Source organism: Bufo bufo, chromosome 1 (assembly GCF_905171765.1).
Source record: "Bufo bufo chromosome 1, aBufBuf1.1, whole genome shotgun sequence".
Taxonomy (NCBI): domain Eukaryota; kingdom Metazoa; phylum Chordata; class Amphibia; order Anura; family Bufonidae; genus Bufo; species Bufo bufo.
In genome coordinates this window covers 231,032,253-231,046,567 of record NC_053389.1, presented here as the reverse complement: position 1 = coordinate 231,046,567, position 14,315 = coordinate 231,032,253, and the positions used below count along the sequence as shown (strand labels likewise).

General features: G+C 44.1%; 1 protein-coding gene across 1 annotated transcript in view; it reads right to left on the bottom strand.

Annotated features, from left to right (window-relative positions):
* The window catches only part of B4GALNT3 (beta-1,4-N-acetyl-galactosaminyltransferase 3), a 177,768-nt gene that overhangs the window by 56,006 nt on the left and 107,447 nt on the right, over window positions 1–14,315 (bottom strand). The window contains exons 5-8 of the mRNA XM_040436438.1: window positions 7,646–7,736; window positions 5,232–5,332; window positions 4,587–4,654; window positions 3,787–3,865 (exon numbers count right to left, since the gene is read on the bottom strand). Of these exons, the coding sequence (XP_040292372.1) occupies window positions 3,787–3,865; window positions 4,587–4,654; window positions 5,232–5,332; window positions 7,646–7,736 (339 nt within the window). The remainder of the gene's footprint in view (window positions 1–3,786; window positions 3,866–4,586; window positions 4,655–5,231; window positions 5,333–7,645; window positions 7,737–14,315) is intronic.

Here is a 14,315-nt window from a genome sequence, read left to right as displayed (position 1 = left end):
CTTTTTGGGGTTTCTACTCTAGGGCCACGTTAGGGTGTCTTCACATGAGACATAGCTCCCAATTACCATTCCAGCTAAATCCTCTCTCCTAATGCCAAATGGTGCTCCTTCCACTCTGAAACCTGCTGTGCGCCCATGCATCATTTTTTGAGCACATATGGGGTGCTGGCATATTCGGGGGGAAATGGGGAACAAAAGGTGGGGTGCATTTTGTCCTGTTACCCCTTGTGAAAGTGAAAAATGTGGGCCTAAAGTCCATTTTTTGGGGGGAAAAAATATTTTTCATTTTAACAGCCAATTCCATGAATCACCTTTGAGGACAAAGTTCTCACTACACATCTTGAAATATTCCTTAAGGGGTGTAGTTTCCAGAATGGGGCCACTTTTTGGGGGTTTCCACTCTAGGGGTACCTTCACATGCGACATAGCTCCCAAAAGCTAATCCTGCAGAATCTGTCCTCCAAAAGCCCTATGGCGCTACTTCCCTTTTGAAGTGCACCCATACGTAATTTTTTGATCACATATTGGGTCTAAAGCAACTTTTTCTGGAAAAATTTTAATTTTTAATTTTCCCAGCCAAGTGTTTCCTAATTCTGTGAAACGCCTGATGGGTCAAAGTGCGTACTACACACCTTAAAATATTCCTTGAGGGGTGTAGTTTCCAGAAAGGGGTGACTTTTTGTCACGGTGTCTTCATTGGCGACATAGCTCCAAAAAGCCAATCCTGCAAAATCTGTCCTCCAAAAGCCATATGGTGCTCCTTCCACTCTGAAGCATGCTGTGCGCCTATACATCAGTTTTTGAGCACACATGGGGTGTTTCTGTAAACTACAGATTCAGGGTAATATATTTTGAGTTTTGTTTTGGTGTTAACTCTTGATGTGTTGAAGAAAAAAAGAGTGAAAATTAAAATCTGCAAAAAAATAAGTGAAATTTTGAAATTTCATTCCTATTTTCATTTAATTCTTGTGGGGCACCTAAAGAGTTAACAAAGTTTGTAAAATCAGTTTTGAATAGCTTGAAGGGTTTAGTTTCTAAAATGTGGTGATTTATGGGTGGTTTCTAATATGTAAGACGTAGAAACGGACTTCATAACTGAACTGGTCCTGAAAAAATTGGGGTTTGGAAATGTTCTTAAAAGATTTGCTTCTAAACTTCTAAGTCTTCTAACATCCCCAAAAAAATTACATTTCATTTTCAAAATGATCCAAACATGAAGTAGACATATGGGGTAAAATAATAACTATCTTTGGAGGTATTACTATCTATTATAAAAATAGAGAATTAGAAATTTGAAAATGTGCTAATTTTTCTAAATTTTTTGCAAATTTTGCATTTTATTATAAATAAAAATGACATTTTTGGACTCAATTTTAACACTATTATGAAGTACAATATGTAAAGAGGAAATCTCAGAATGGCCTGTATAAGTAAAAGCATTTTAAAGTTATTACCACATAAAGTGACACATGTCAGATTTGTTAAAAATGGCCTGGGCAGAATTGTGAAAAATGGCTTGGTCCTTAAGGGGTTAATATTGCTGACATAGCAGAGCTGAGTGAGTACACCACAGATTCAGCAGAGAGAAGTTTGTTTTGCAGAAGTATTTGCCAAAGTCCTGCTAAAACTTGCTGGGAACCAAGACAAGTTCTGTGGATTGTTTGGATTATCGTTTATGCAAAGTAAAGCAACTGTTGAACTTCCATACAACCAAGTCAGGACTCAACTTTATTTCTACACTATCCAAGTTAACTACCCTTTTGCACAGCTTCGGACAACATCACATCTGGGATCCACGGATATCCAGGTAGGAAAACCATGACACGTGTATATAACATCTACAGAGATTGTAAGCCACCCTGCACCACTCTGGCAATCCTACCTCTGTGTACCAACATAACCATCTAGAAAGGGAGCCTTGAGCTTCCGCTGCTTAACCGCAGTGTGTGAGGCCTATATTTAATCCAAATAGCAGTTAGTCAGTTTCTGTATTGACTGCTGCTCAGTCCTCATTGACTATAATGGGGGCGGAGCTACGTCGCAGCACGGCAGTGCACGGAGAGAGATCGCCGGACTAAAAAGTCAGACATGCAGTACTTTTAGTCCGGCGATCTCTCCCCGTGCACTGCCATGCTGCGCCGTAGCTCCGGCCCCCTCCCCCATTATAGTCATTGGGGACAGAGCGGCAGTCCGACGGCACGGTGACATAGTGGAAGGACGGATCTGACAGGGTGAACAGCTTGTCGGATCTGTCCTGCCGCAAGTGTAAAAGTACAACACCACACAGACAGCAGCTTTTATAGCGTTTAGGGCTCGTTCACATGAACGTTTTTTGCATTCCATATACGGGCCGGTCATTTCAATGTTTCCGAAAAAAACCCTGAATGTGTTCCGTATGCATTCCGTTTCCGTTTTTCCGTTCCGTTGAAAGATAGAACATGTCCTATTATTGCCCGCAAATCACGTTCCGTGGCTCCATTCAAGTCAATGGGTCCGCAAAAAAAACTGAACCCATACGGAAACGCATCCATATGTCTTCCGTGTCTGTTCCGTTTTTGCAGAACCATCTATTGAAAATCTTATGCCCAGCCCAATTTTTTCTATGTAATTACTGTATATGCCATACGGAAAAACGGAAACACTAGTGAAACAAAAAAACGGATCCGCAAAAAACGGCCCGCAAAACACTGAAAAAGAAATGCGGTCGTGTGAACGAGCCCTTATTGTAGTGTGACCTACGCAGGATCAGTACACCCTGTGCCGGTAGATGATATAAGGGATAATGTAATGTATTGTTGAGTGCAAATATTCAAATAGTATATCTACTTTTAACTGTCACACAAACAGTGCTGTTCATATTGGGAAAAAATAAAAATTCGTATAGATATAGCTAATAATCGCACACACGACTTCAAACAAAAACCGTTGTACTCTCGCGAACTTACATAATCATGTGATCGGGTACTCCCGATTTTCAAATGAAAAAACGCGAATTCAATCTTAACATTGGATTTGGACTAGTATGAAAGACGAGGACGAATATTCTAAAAAACGAATGCATAGTACGATATAGAATATTATTTGCCATTTACACACTACGCCCCGACAAGCGTCCTGGCCGTCACCATGGGAATGCCGGGTGGTTAGAATATACCATCGGATATGAGTTTTCAGTATTTTACTCAGATCCGATGGTGCTAAAAAGACGAATATTATACAATACGAATATATTCGCTATAGTACTATAAATTTGTTCTAACTTTATTCATGAATAGTGTAAAAAACGCTTAACATCGCTAGCGCTCCCACTGGAATCTCGTGAGCGCATAGTGATATCGAATTTAAATCGTAAACCTCAAGCGTCTAAATAGACCATTGAGAAAATTCAGGGTGCAATGTTGGTTTGTGAACACCAGATGGTGTTATAATTTTACATAGAGTAAAATTATAAATCAGTAACGATTCTCATTACTGATTTATAATTTTCTCTTAATGTTGGATAGTTTATGTTATGCGACAAATAGGCAATTACATATGCGCGTGAATCGCGTCTCATAAGGGCTATATACTAATGCTGACTGCAGTTCCATGCGCCATCTGGTGTTCACAAACCAACATTGCACCCTGAATTTTCTCAATGATCTATTTAGACGCTTCGGATTTACGATTTAAATTCGATATCGCTATGCGCTCACGCGATTCCAGTGGGAGCGCTAGCGATGCTGTATCTGTATATAATTATACACCAAAAGGTTACAATGTAGTAATTTATATGGTAGGACTCACCGCCAATTCCACATGGTCTGTCCCTATGTCATCCTGTTTGTGTAACAGTTCAAAGTAATATCGCCTGGAGGTTGACAACCTGCAATATAAGGAGACATAAGGCAACTCTGAAAAAATATGTATCTCTCTACCATTCAAGCAGGGTATGCCTGACAGGTGGCAACCCCCGAATCCAAATTCTATAATCAGTACTTGGTAAGGGGCTCTCAGTACCCCCTCCTATCTGTAGCAGGATCTGTAGGATAATAACCTCTTTCAGTGCGGATTATCCTGGGAATGATGACAGATCTTCTTCCCTCCCATGCAGTGCCCCAGTGGTAGAATGATGGGGAAAATGAGGTTCAGATGATTCACCTCAAGGGTGAGGGTTGGGGTCAGTGTTGTCAACCATCCAGAAATTTCTGGACAGTCCGTAAATATAGGTGACTTTTTTCCTGTGTCCATGAAAAAAATAGATGTGCCTGTGATTTTTTTGAGGCTGGTGGTACTTGACTAGATTAATTTGATGGTAATTATCACCATTTTACAGCTCATAGTAAATATGGAGCTATAGACGTGTATTACTTATAATCTTTATTATTCATTATAGTTTTCTAATTTGTCCGTAAAAAATGTTGGCTGTCCGTGATTTGGGGATAGGTTGTCCAGAAAAAAGGAAAATTCTGGTTGGCAACCCTGGTTGGGTGGGGTCGGAATAGTCAGTTTTTTTGTCTGACAGAGTTTCCCACTAGGGGGTCTTCTACTTCCACAGGATAACGAAGGGGGTACTTGGGGTAAAGGTGTTTTCCTTTGAGTCTTACCTGACTAGTGTGGAGATTTGACCTTGAAATTTCTCATACTCTCCCGGGGCAGTCCACTGCTTCCCTGCCTACAGTACAGAAAGAGAAAAACTACTGAAATGTTGGGGACAGCAAAAAACAAACAAAAAAAAAACACATTAACTGGGGAATGAACAGAACACTTACCTGTTGACCTTCTTCTTACCTGTTTTGTTGCAGATCTGCCAACTCCTGGGCTCCTCTTCTGTCATCCAAGATGGGTGCACTGCTTCTCAGACTACCTGATGCCCACTGTGCATTTGTAATGCTGGCCAATCCAAGAGTAGGACTGGACAGACAGGAAGTGTCTGGGAATACCAATCACAGTTTGAGAAGCAGGGTGGCCATCTTGGATGACAGGTGAGGAAACCAGGAATTGGCAGATCTGCACCTGAACAGGTAAAAAGGAGGTCAACATGTAAGTGTTATGATTGTTCCCCAGTTAATGTGAATAGTTTTTTTTTTTGGACCGGAGGTTCGCTTTACATCCTATAGAGCTGAGGGTTTGTTACAATTTAACCCAGTCCAGACAATCGTATGTGAAGCACATTTTCCTCTCTATATCCAGCCCTGCGTTTGTGTGTAGCGGACACCCTGTTTGGTGTATATAGAAGTGCTTCTCCATACCGGTCCTACTCTACACAGGAGCCGCAGCTTTGCCACCGACTGATCATCACTGAGCCAGAACTCTGAGTTGTCATCTGAAGATACCGCAAACTGGAATTCACCTACAGCAGTGACAATGAGAAAGAGGCACGTGTTACAAAATAACCTGCCGTACAACATAGGAGTTTATAGACCATGCAACCAAGGGCAAGCAATTACACCCATATGTGGGTTTCATCAAGCAAGTATTCTTTCAAAGAGGTACGGTACTGTGCCCCTAGAACAACACTTCCTGTTCCTGGCCTTAACCCCTTCCTGACATGGCGATTTTCCATTTTGTCTTTTCGGTTTTTTACTCCCTGCTTCCCCGGAGCCATAACTATTTTATTTTTCTGTTCATATAGACAAAGGAGGGTTTGTTTTTGTGTGGAACATGTTGTATTTTCTAATGGTATCGTTTATTGCATAGGATTGTAGTGGGAAGTTAGGTGGCTGAATAAGGGGGGGGACGGGACACAATTCTACTACTGTTTTAAGGGTTTTACAGCATTCTATATGCAGTAAAACTGACATGTCAACTTAAAGGGATTCTGTCACCTCTTTTTACCCTATAGAGATGCGGATATGCACGGCTAGATCGCCGCTAGCATGTCCACAATATACTTGTCCCATATCTCTGTGTGGTTTTATTGAGTGTAAAAAATGATTTTAGATGTATGTAAATCAGCCTGGTAAGGAGCCCAAGGGGCTGTACTAACCGTTCTGGAGTCCAGCACCGCCCCCCTGTGAAGGAGCCCAGCACCGCCTGTATCCACGAATCTCCTCCTTTCTCAGAAAGTCAGATCACTGTAATCTCGCGATGCGCAAGCTCGCTCATGCGCAGTTCCTTGCCTGAGGCTGATGCCAGCACAGGGAAGGAACACTATGCCGGCACTGCGCATGCGCGACCTCGGCATCGCAAGATTACGGCGATCTCACTTTGTGAGCAAGGAGGAGATTGCTGGTTACAGGCGGTGCTGGGCATCTTCACAGGGGTGCGTGGCTGGGCTCCAGAATGGTTAGTGCAGCCCCTTGGGCTCCTTACCAGGCTGATTTACATATATATAAAATCATTTTTTACACTCAATAAAACCACTCAGAGATCTAGCCGTGCATGACCGCATCTCTATAGGGTAAAAAGAGATGACAGAATCCCTTTAATTCTCTGGGTCAGTACTATTATAGCGATACCATATTTATATATTTTTTTCTGGTGTTTTAATACTTAAAAAATAAAAGCTATGGAAAAGATTTTTCTTTGCATTGCCATATTCTGACCCCCATAACTAGCTGTAGGAGGGCTTATATTTTGCCGGGCGTTGTTAAGTTTTTCTTGATACCATATTTGTGTACCATAATTTGATACCATAATGTGTAATTGTGCGGCTGATCAACTGACAAACGAGAAACACTGGGTTTTTGGTGGCTGCTCATCCTGCCCAAACATGGACCAGTGTAATAGCACCTGTTAGGTAACCTATCACATTTTTTAATTAGTAGGTATGAATTATTAAAGGGAGTCTGTCACATACTTTAACTACCCGAAATGCCGATTAGAACATCGTAAGAGCCTTCTAAACATATATTTAGGTCATTTGGGTGTTTATTCAATGTCCAGGAAAATAACTTTTATTCCTATAGAAATTGACATCCAAGTGCCCAGCTCACTGGGATTTCCTTTTCAAAGTGCTTAAGACTGCTGCCCTTCCCCGCTGTCTGCTCCTCCCCTAACCACACAAGGCTTCCTCCCCTCTCCCCTAACATCACGGCGATGCAGCTCCACTTTCTGGCTACTTTGCCTGGTCACAGCCATTTTTTGGACAGGATCTCTGTAGACAGCACAAAAGACTTGGCAAACAAAAGGGCATATCTTAGGAAATATAGAAAATGTTGCATAATTTCAACAAATGCTATATTAGTAAGTGCCATACAATCATCTTACAAACACACTGGAGAACAGTAAACAGAAAGTGGACAACCTCTTCAAAAGAATTTCAAGGTCAAACTTATCAAATACTTCCAGGTTTGGCAAGAAGAATAAAGCTGTCCATACTCATTAGATGTATATCGGCTAAAGTTGTCAACCATCCAATATGTATGGGAGCTTCCTGACTTTACTCTGACAGCAGATGTTGTGGAAGATAAGGATTGATGAAGTTGGACTTCAACTGTCCTGTTCTTTTGTCCTCAGAAATAAGCCTCTGCCAAAGGATTGCTTGCTCAGCCGAGCCAAGCATTCTTCTGTATGAAGAGATTGGGAGTAATGCTCATTTGGCCGACAGCTACTTTATGTGTTTGCCCAGCCTATGGATATATTAGTGACTCAAGAGGGGCAATAACAAGTCATAACATCTAGTGATGATCAAGAAATCTAATAATTCTAGGGGCGCACTTACCGTCTGAAGCTGGGTGGAGGTAACCAAACATGCGGAGCCCATAGTTGGTCCATTGTGGAGTTATTGCAAGTTTATTGACTGTTGTGCGAATCTGAGAAAACAGCAAGATCATAAATATCCTGACTTCAAAAGGAATCTCACTTAAAAACCTACACCTAGACAGTGTTGGACTGGGGTTTCTTAGGCCCACCAGATGATATTATTCTTGGGGCCTAACCCCTATATCATCAAAAATACTAATAGGTTTGGAATCAAAGAAATAGACCCTAAAAGCAAGAGATCAGCTCCTGCAACTTTGGGGCCCACTATGACTTCAGAGACTGGGCCCACTGGAGGATCCTCTGGTACTGTGGTGTGCCAGTCCGACCCTGCACCTAGATAACAGAACTTTTGGGCACAGGAATAAATGTATGCACATCAGAACACCAGTTAAATAACCAGGGTACATTAGCAAAAATCAACGTAGCTGATGCATTTAATGTCAAGGCTTCTTACTCATACTTTATCCTATTGTAATGTATCTCTAAAAACATTATCATGGATAAAGGCTTTCAAGTCAAGATTTCTAGTGAGTATGCATTTTGTGTAAGAGATTCTTTTGCATAGCTCATACTTCATGAAACCCATTCCTTAATACACAAGCATGGCTGATGCCTTTCACATAAAAAAAAGGATGCTCATAACCCATACATGGTGGAAAAGATCCCAAAAAGCACAAGCAAGACTGACACATTTCATGTCAAAGATTCTTACCCATAAAGTATACTTAATGTGGATCCATTTCAGGTTAAAGTTTCCTACTCATACCTGATATGTAAAAATGGCTGAGACCTTTCACATCGAAGATTCTTGGCATAGCTAATACTTATTCAAATGTTCCTAGAAGAATATCTCTATGTAAATGAAATGTGGATCCATTTTAATAACTCTTAAATTGTAAGCCTGAGCTTTCATTTATATTCAAGAACTTGAAACAGCCATAATTATGCTTAAAATAGCATTTTAGTACATATAACTGATGAGAATCTATACAGTCCTCAAAAGTTTAAGACCACTTGAAAAATGGCAAAAAATCATATTTAGCATGGCTGGATCTTAACAAGGTTCCAAGTAGAGCTTAAACATGCAACAAGAAGAAATGGGAGTGAGACGAAACATTTTTTGAGCATTCAATTTAATGAAAACAACGAATAAACTGAAACAGGCTGTTTTTCAGCTGATCAAAAGTTTAGGACCACACCTCCAAAAAAAAAATAAACCCCCCCAAAACAGAAATCCAACTTCCAAACATGAACTCAGTAATGAGTAGCTCCGCCGTTATTGTTTATCACTTCCAAAATTCGTTTCGGCATGCTTGATGCAAGTGTTTCCATGAGGTGAGTGGGAACATTTCTCCAAGTGGTGAAGACGGCCGCATGAAGGACATCTACTGTCTGGAACTGTTGTCCATTTTTGTAAACTCCCCTTGCCATCCATCCCCATCCATCAAGGTTCTCAATTGGATTTAGATCAGGGGAACACGCAGGATGGGCGAAAAGAGTGATGTTATTCTCCTGGAAGAAGTCCCTTGTCCTGCGGGCATTGTGTACTGTAGCGTTGTCTTGTTGAAAAACCCAGTCGTTACCACACAGACGAGGGCCCTCGGTCATGAGGAATGCTCTCTGCAACATCTGGACATAGCCAGCGGCCGTTTGACGCCCCTGCACTTCCTGAAGCTCCATTGTTCCACTGAAGGAAAAAGCACCCCAGACCATTATGGCGCCCCCTCCACTGTGGCACGTAGAAAATAGCTCTCTTGCAAAGTCCAAACGAGCAGTTCTGTGGCGTTCAAGGAGACGAGGTCTTTGAAGACGTTTTTTGTTTTTGAAGCCCTTCAGTCTCAGATGCCGTCTGATGGTTATGGGGCTGCAGTCAGCATCAGTAAGGGCCTTAATTTGGGTCGAGGACTGAAATATTTTTGGGTCTTCCACTTGACTTTTTTGTTCCATAACCCTCAGGATCATTTAAGAAATTCCAAATGACTGTCTTACTGCGTCCCACCTCAGCAGCGATGGCGCGCTGTGAGCGACCCTGCTTATGCAGTTCAACAACCCGACCACGTTCAAAAAGGGAGTGTTTTTTTGCCTTTGCCATCACAGCGTGTGACTACCTGACAGAAAATGACAATGAATCCACATCTTTGCACAGATTTGGCCTTTTAAAGACATGTGGTCCTAAACTTTTGATCAGCTGAAAAACAGCCTGTTTCAGTTTATTCGTTGTTTTCATTAAATTGAATGCTCAAAAAATGTTTTGTATCACTCCGATTTCTTCTTGTTACATGTTGAAGCTCTACTTGGAACCTTGTTAAGATCCAGCCATGCTAAATATGATTTTTTGCCATTTTTCAAGTGATCTTAAACTTTTGATCAGGACTGTATGTTGCGTTCTGTGCTCCATTTTATCCTCCGTTTTAAATCAGTTTTAATTTTTGATTTTGTCACTTTTTTTTTCACAGCAGCTACTTTTAGGGCACACTGATGCCAGCCTGCCTAGGCACTCTATGGGTAGTAAACACTCCTTGATTCTCACCACACCTACAACTCCTATCATTCATATCAACACAAAGAGAATGGAATGTTCAAACCACAATTGACTGTAGCCCTTGAGAATTGGAGCAACGGAGCGAGGCGCAGACATTAGCGAAATGCATCCTGACTTGGGGGGAAGTACGAAGGCAGGAAGGGGTTAATTTTATGGGATACTCGGCTCTGGAGTCTGATTGGTGGGAAGGGGGGGTATTAGCTAATTTTTGCGGGCTGTATATAAACTGTTACAGGGGTGGGACGTGCAGTAGTGTCCGGGGTAGACCTGTGAGTTGCTAGATACGTGTGAGTAGTGATAGGTAGTGTAGTTGTGATAATGTCTTCCTTAGAGCAGTTGCTGGCGGCGGTTAGGGCAGCTGCAGAACAGCATGGTTCTGCATGGTTGGAGCAGAATTTTCAGGCGGCTTTGGAGGCGCAGGCTGTGCCACCAGCTGCGCCGACAGTGAGGAGCAGGGCCCGGAGGTCTGTGCCACCGGACAGACTGAGCCATGAGGCGACCTCCCGGGTGCGGCGACGCTTAAGGAGCCCCATCAGAAACCCTCCGCTGCGGTCGGTCGGCGCCGAAAGGGTTACGGCTGGCCGTCGCAGCGGGAGGAATCCTGCACAGCGTCGAGCACCTGCAGGGGAGGGACGGGCTAGCCCCCGTATCCTGTCTCCTTCACGGCGGGGGAGGTCGCAGAATGTCCCATTGGAGGAGCGGGCCTTACCTGTAGCTGCGAGCGGGAGCCCGGCCGGGAGGATGGCGGCAGTTGCGGCCTCACTGACCAGTGGTGAGGGCCTGCCAGCGAGGACGGTGACCGGGTCGGAGAGGGTGGCGTCGCGGCCTGTATCAGTGGGCCGGCGGTGGTCTTCTCCCTGCCATGGAGTGAGCAGGACGAACACAACAGCGACACCAGCGGTGAGGCCTGGTACTGCAGGCAGGAGGACAAGGGGAGGAGCGCTGGCTGTGGAAGTCGGTTTAGCTCCACCCACAGTGCAGCAGGTAGAGCCAGCAGCATCTGGAAGACACAGGGCGGCTCTTGGCTGTCAGGCCAGGGAGTCTGTTTCCCGGGATTTCGAGGAGGAGGCCAGGGATGTTCGGGGACGGCGGCCACATGGCAGTGGGCTTTCGGACAGCAAACCAGCGGAGCCGCGACCCCGTCTTTCGGACATCGACGGGTGTCTTCTGCCTGAACAGTCGCTGGCAGAAGGGGAAATTATTCAGGAAGAGTGGGAAGCAGACGATCGAGCAGTGGACGCAGAAGACACCTGTCCGACGACGTCTTCATCACCGGTCGGAGCTACGCCGAGTGGAGGGTCAGCGCGGTCTGCGGCTGCTGGGTGGATGCCCCAGGGTCAGCCAGGTGAGAGGATGATGAGTCAGGCTCATGTGTTGGGTGGGGGTGGGGTCACATCTGATCAGCTGTGCAGGACTGGGTCGGAGGGTTTAGCGCAGGAATTGTTGTCGGGCATGTTGTCATTATTGTCGCATTTGGGGTCAGGGGCGGTCACATCTCCAGCGGCAGTATGGGCTTCTGCGCCGGCGGTGGGGGCTGGGGAGCGAGCTAGTACGGCTTCTGTGGTGAGTGCGCCTGATGCGGCGGCTGGGGGAGCGGCAGGGGAAGCGGAGGCGAGTGGGGGCGGAAAAGCTAAGGCGGGGGAGGATGTTAGGTTGGCGGACGCAGCAAAGGGGGAGGTTTACGTCTGCTTTAAGGGGCCGTTGGGGGCCCACTTGAAGTCTGAGGTCCGGGAGAAGATTTGGAAGGACGAGTATGTAGAAATATTTTCGTTGCTTCCATTAGAAAAGTTTCATTTGGATAGGGTGAAGCCTGAGGAGAGCAAAAGAGAGGAGGAGGAGAAGCACGCACTTTTTCTAATTGGCTGCAGGCTTTCGCTATTTTATTAAGTGTAGTTGGCGAAAAGACACCCAAACACTGTTTGGCGCTCTTTTGCTATAGGGATGCTGTGGGGGAGGCGTACCGAACGTACGGGGGGGGGGGAGGGGTGGCTTGGCTCCGGTATGACGAGCAATTTCGCCAGAGTTAGGCGGTCCAGCCCGGCATTCGGTGGGACCACAAAGACATTAGCCTTTGGATGCCGCTGATGGCGGCTCCAAAAGGGGGTAGCTGATTGAAGTAATCTTACATCCCAATAAGTCATAAAACTTTGAGGTTGAAGTCAAAATTGCACAATGTCAGCTGTCCAACCCAGGTACACTGACTCACAGTCAACCATCTATGTTCATAGTATATCTTGTACAGGGGAGCAGATACAACCTGATAAGTCACAATATACAGTATAGGCACAACGCTCACCTACTCATCGTTTGGAAGGCACGGAGGTGCTTGGAACACAGCACCAAAGGTAAATCCAAAAAAGAGGAACAAATTCCAGCTTCCCAATAAAAACTATGAAAAGCGATAAAAACTCCCACACTTTTATCTACGCGTTTCGGATTAAAACATTAAAATCCTTACTCATGACAAGTGCAAGTGTATACAACCCACATTGATATAGCGACTGCCTCCAATCAGAAATGAGGAACAGCATATCACATGTTGTCAATATCGGGATAAGATACAAAAAGTGGAGTGCAGTCCATATCATGGTGAGTAAAAAAAAATTCGCAATTTTTTTCTTTCTCCCTTTTTCCTTTTTTTCTCCTTCCTCCCTCTCTTTTCTTTCTTTTAAAAAGTAAGAAAAAACACAAGAAACAAAAGATACTCATTCCAAATCAAACATATTGCAAAGTTAAATGATGTTCCCTATTTAGGCCAGTAGGGGCACAAACATCCAAACAAGACATCCAAAATGTTTCTCTGCTCTGCAGTTTCCGCTTGTGATCGCCCCCTCGAGCTGGTGCTGTAACCCTTTCTATTCCCTGTGCTGTAAGCATGGAAACATCTTCTTTGTGAACCATTGCTAAATGTAAGATTGCCGCTGATATGTTTCTGGTTTTGTAGTGTGGAATGTCCGAAATTATGTTTTAGTATCCTGGTTTTTATTGCATTTGTTGTGCAACACACACACTGCACAGAACTTTCCCCGCATATTATCAGATAGACTACACAGTCAGTGTTGCAATTAATATATTGCTTAATTTGATACTGTTTATGATTCACCTTAGAAACAACTATCTGGGTAACCATCATATAGTTGCAACATATGTATCTATCCTGGCCACATTTAAAGGGAGTCTGTCACCACATTTGGGCATATTAGACTGATCAAATAGCGTTATATGTGCCACCCAGAACTTAAAAACGGTACCTTTGTTGTATGTAACAGAGTTTTCTTTTAGCCGAAAATGAACTTTTAAGATTATGTAAATGAGCCCTCTCAAGTGCCCAGGGCGGCGTCTCAATCCTCCGAGCCCCCGTGCCTCTGCCCGCCCGTTTACTCCCCTCCTCTGTCCTTTTCCACTGCAGCTGCGCGGTCAAATTCGTAGCGGGTGCATGCGCAGTAGGTATTGCGATGCCCTGCCAGGAGCGGGCATCGCATTGCGCATGCGCCCGCTACGAATTTGACCGCGCAGCTGCAGTGGAAAAGGACAGAGGAGGGGAGTAAACGGGCGGGCAGAGGCACACGGAGGGCGGGTTATGAGCCGTTGAGGAGGTGCTACCTGGGGCTCGGGGGATTGAGACGCCACCCTGGGCACTTGAGAGGGCTCATTTACAGAATCTTAAAAGTTCATTTTCGGCTAAAAGAAAACTCTGTTACATACAACAAAGGTACCGTTTTTAAGTTCTGGGTGGCACATATGACGCTATTTGATCAGTCTAATATGCTCAAATGTGGTGACAGACTCCCTTTAAAACTTCCTTTGTGGCGTAACCAGACCAGTTTGGGGTTATGGAAAAGACTAGGTCAAATTTTTTGTTGCAGTGTTAGGGGCCCTGCGTGCTACACACTTTATATCCATGTCCGCAATTGTACTCCAATCATCATCAAATTTTAGTACTGATAGATGTTTTCTCACTATAGCACATATTTGGGTATATTCCTTACTATAGTTGGTAATAAAAGTTACACTATTGTCAAAAGCATCAGGAAATATTAGTGTCCTGCGATTCAAAGACTGAGCCCAGTCTTTCCCTCTATTGATA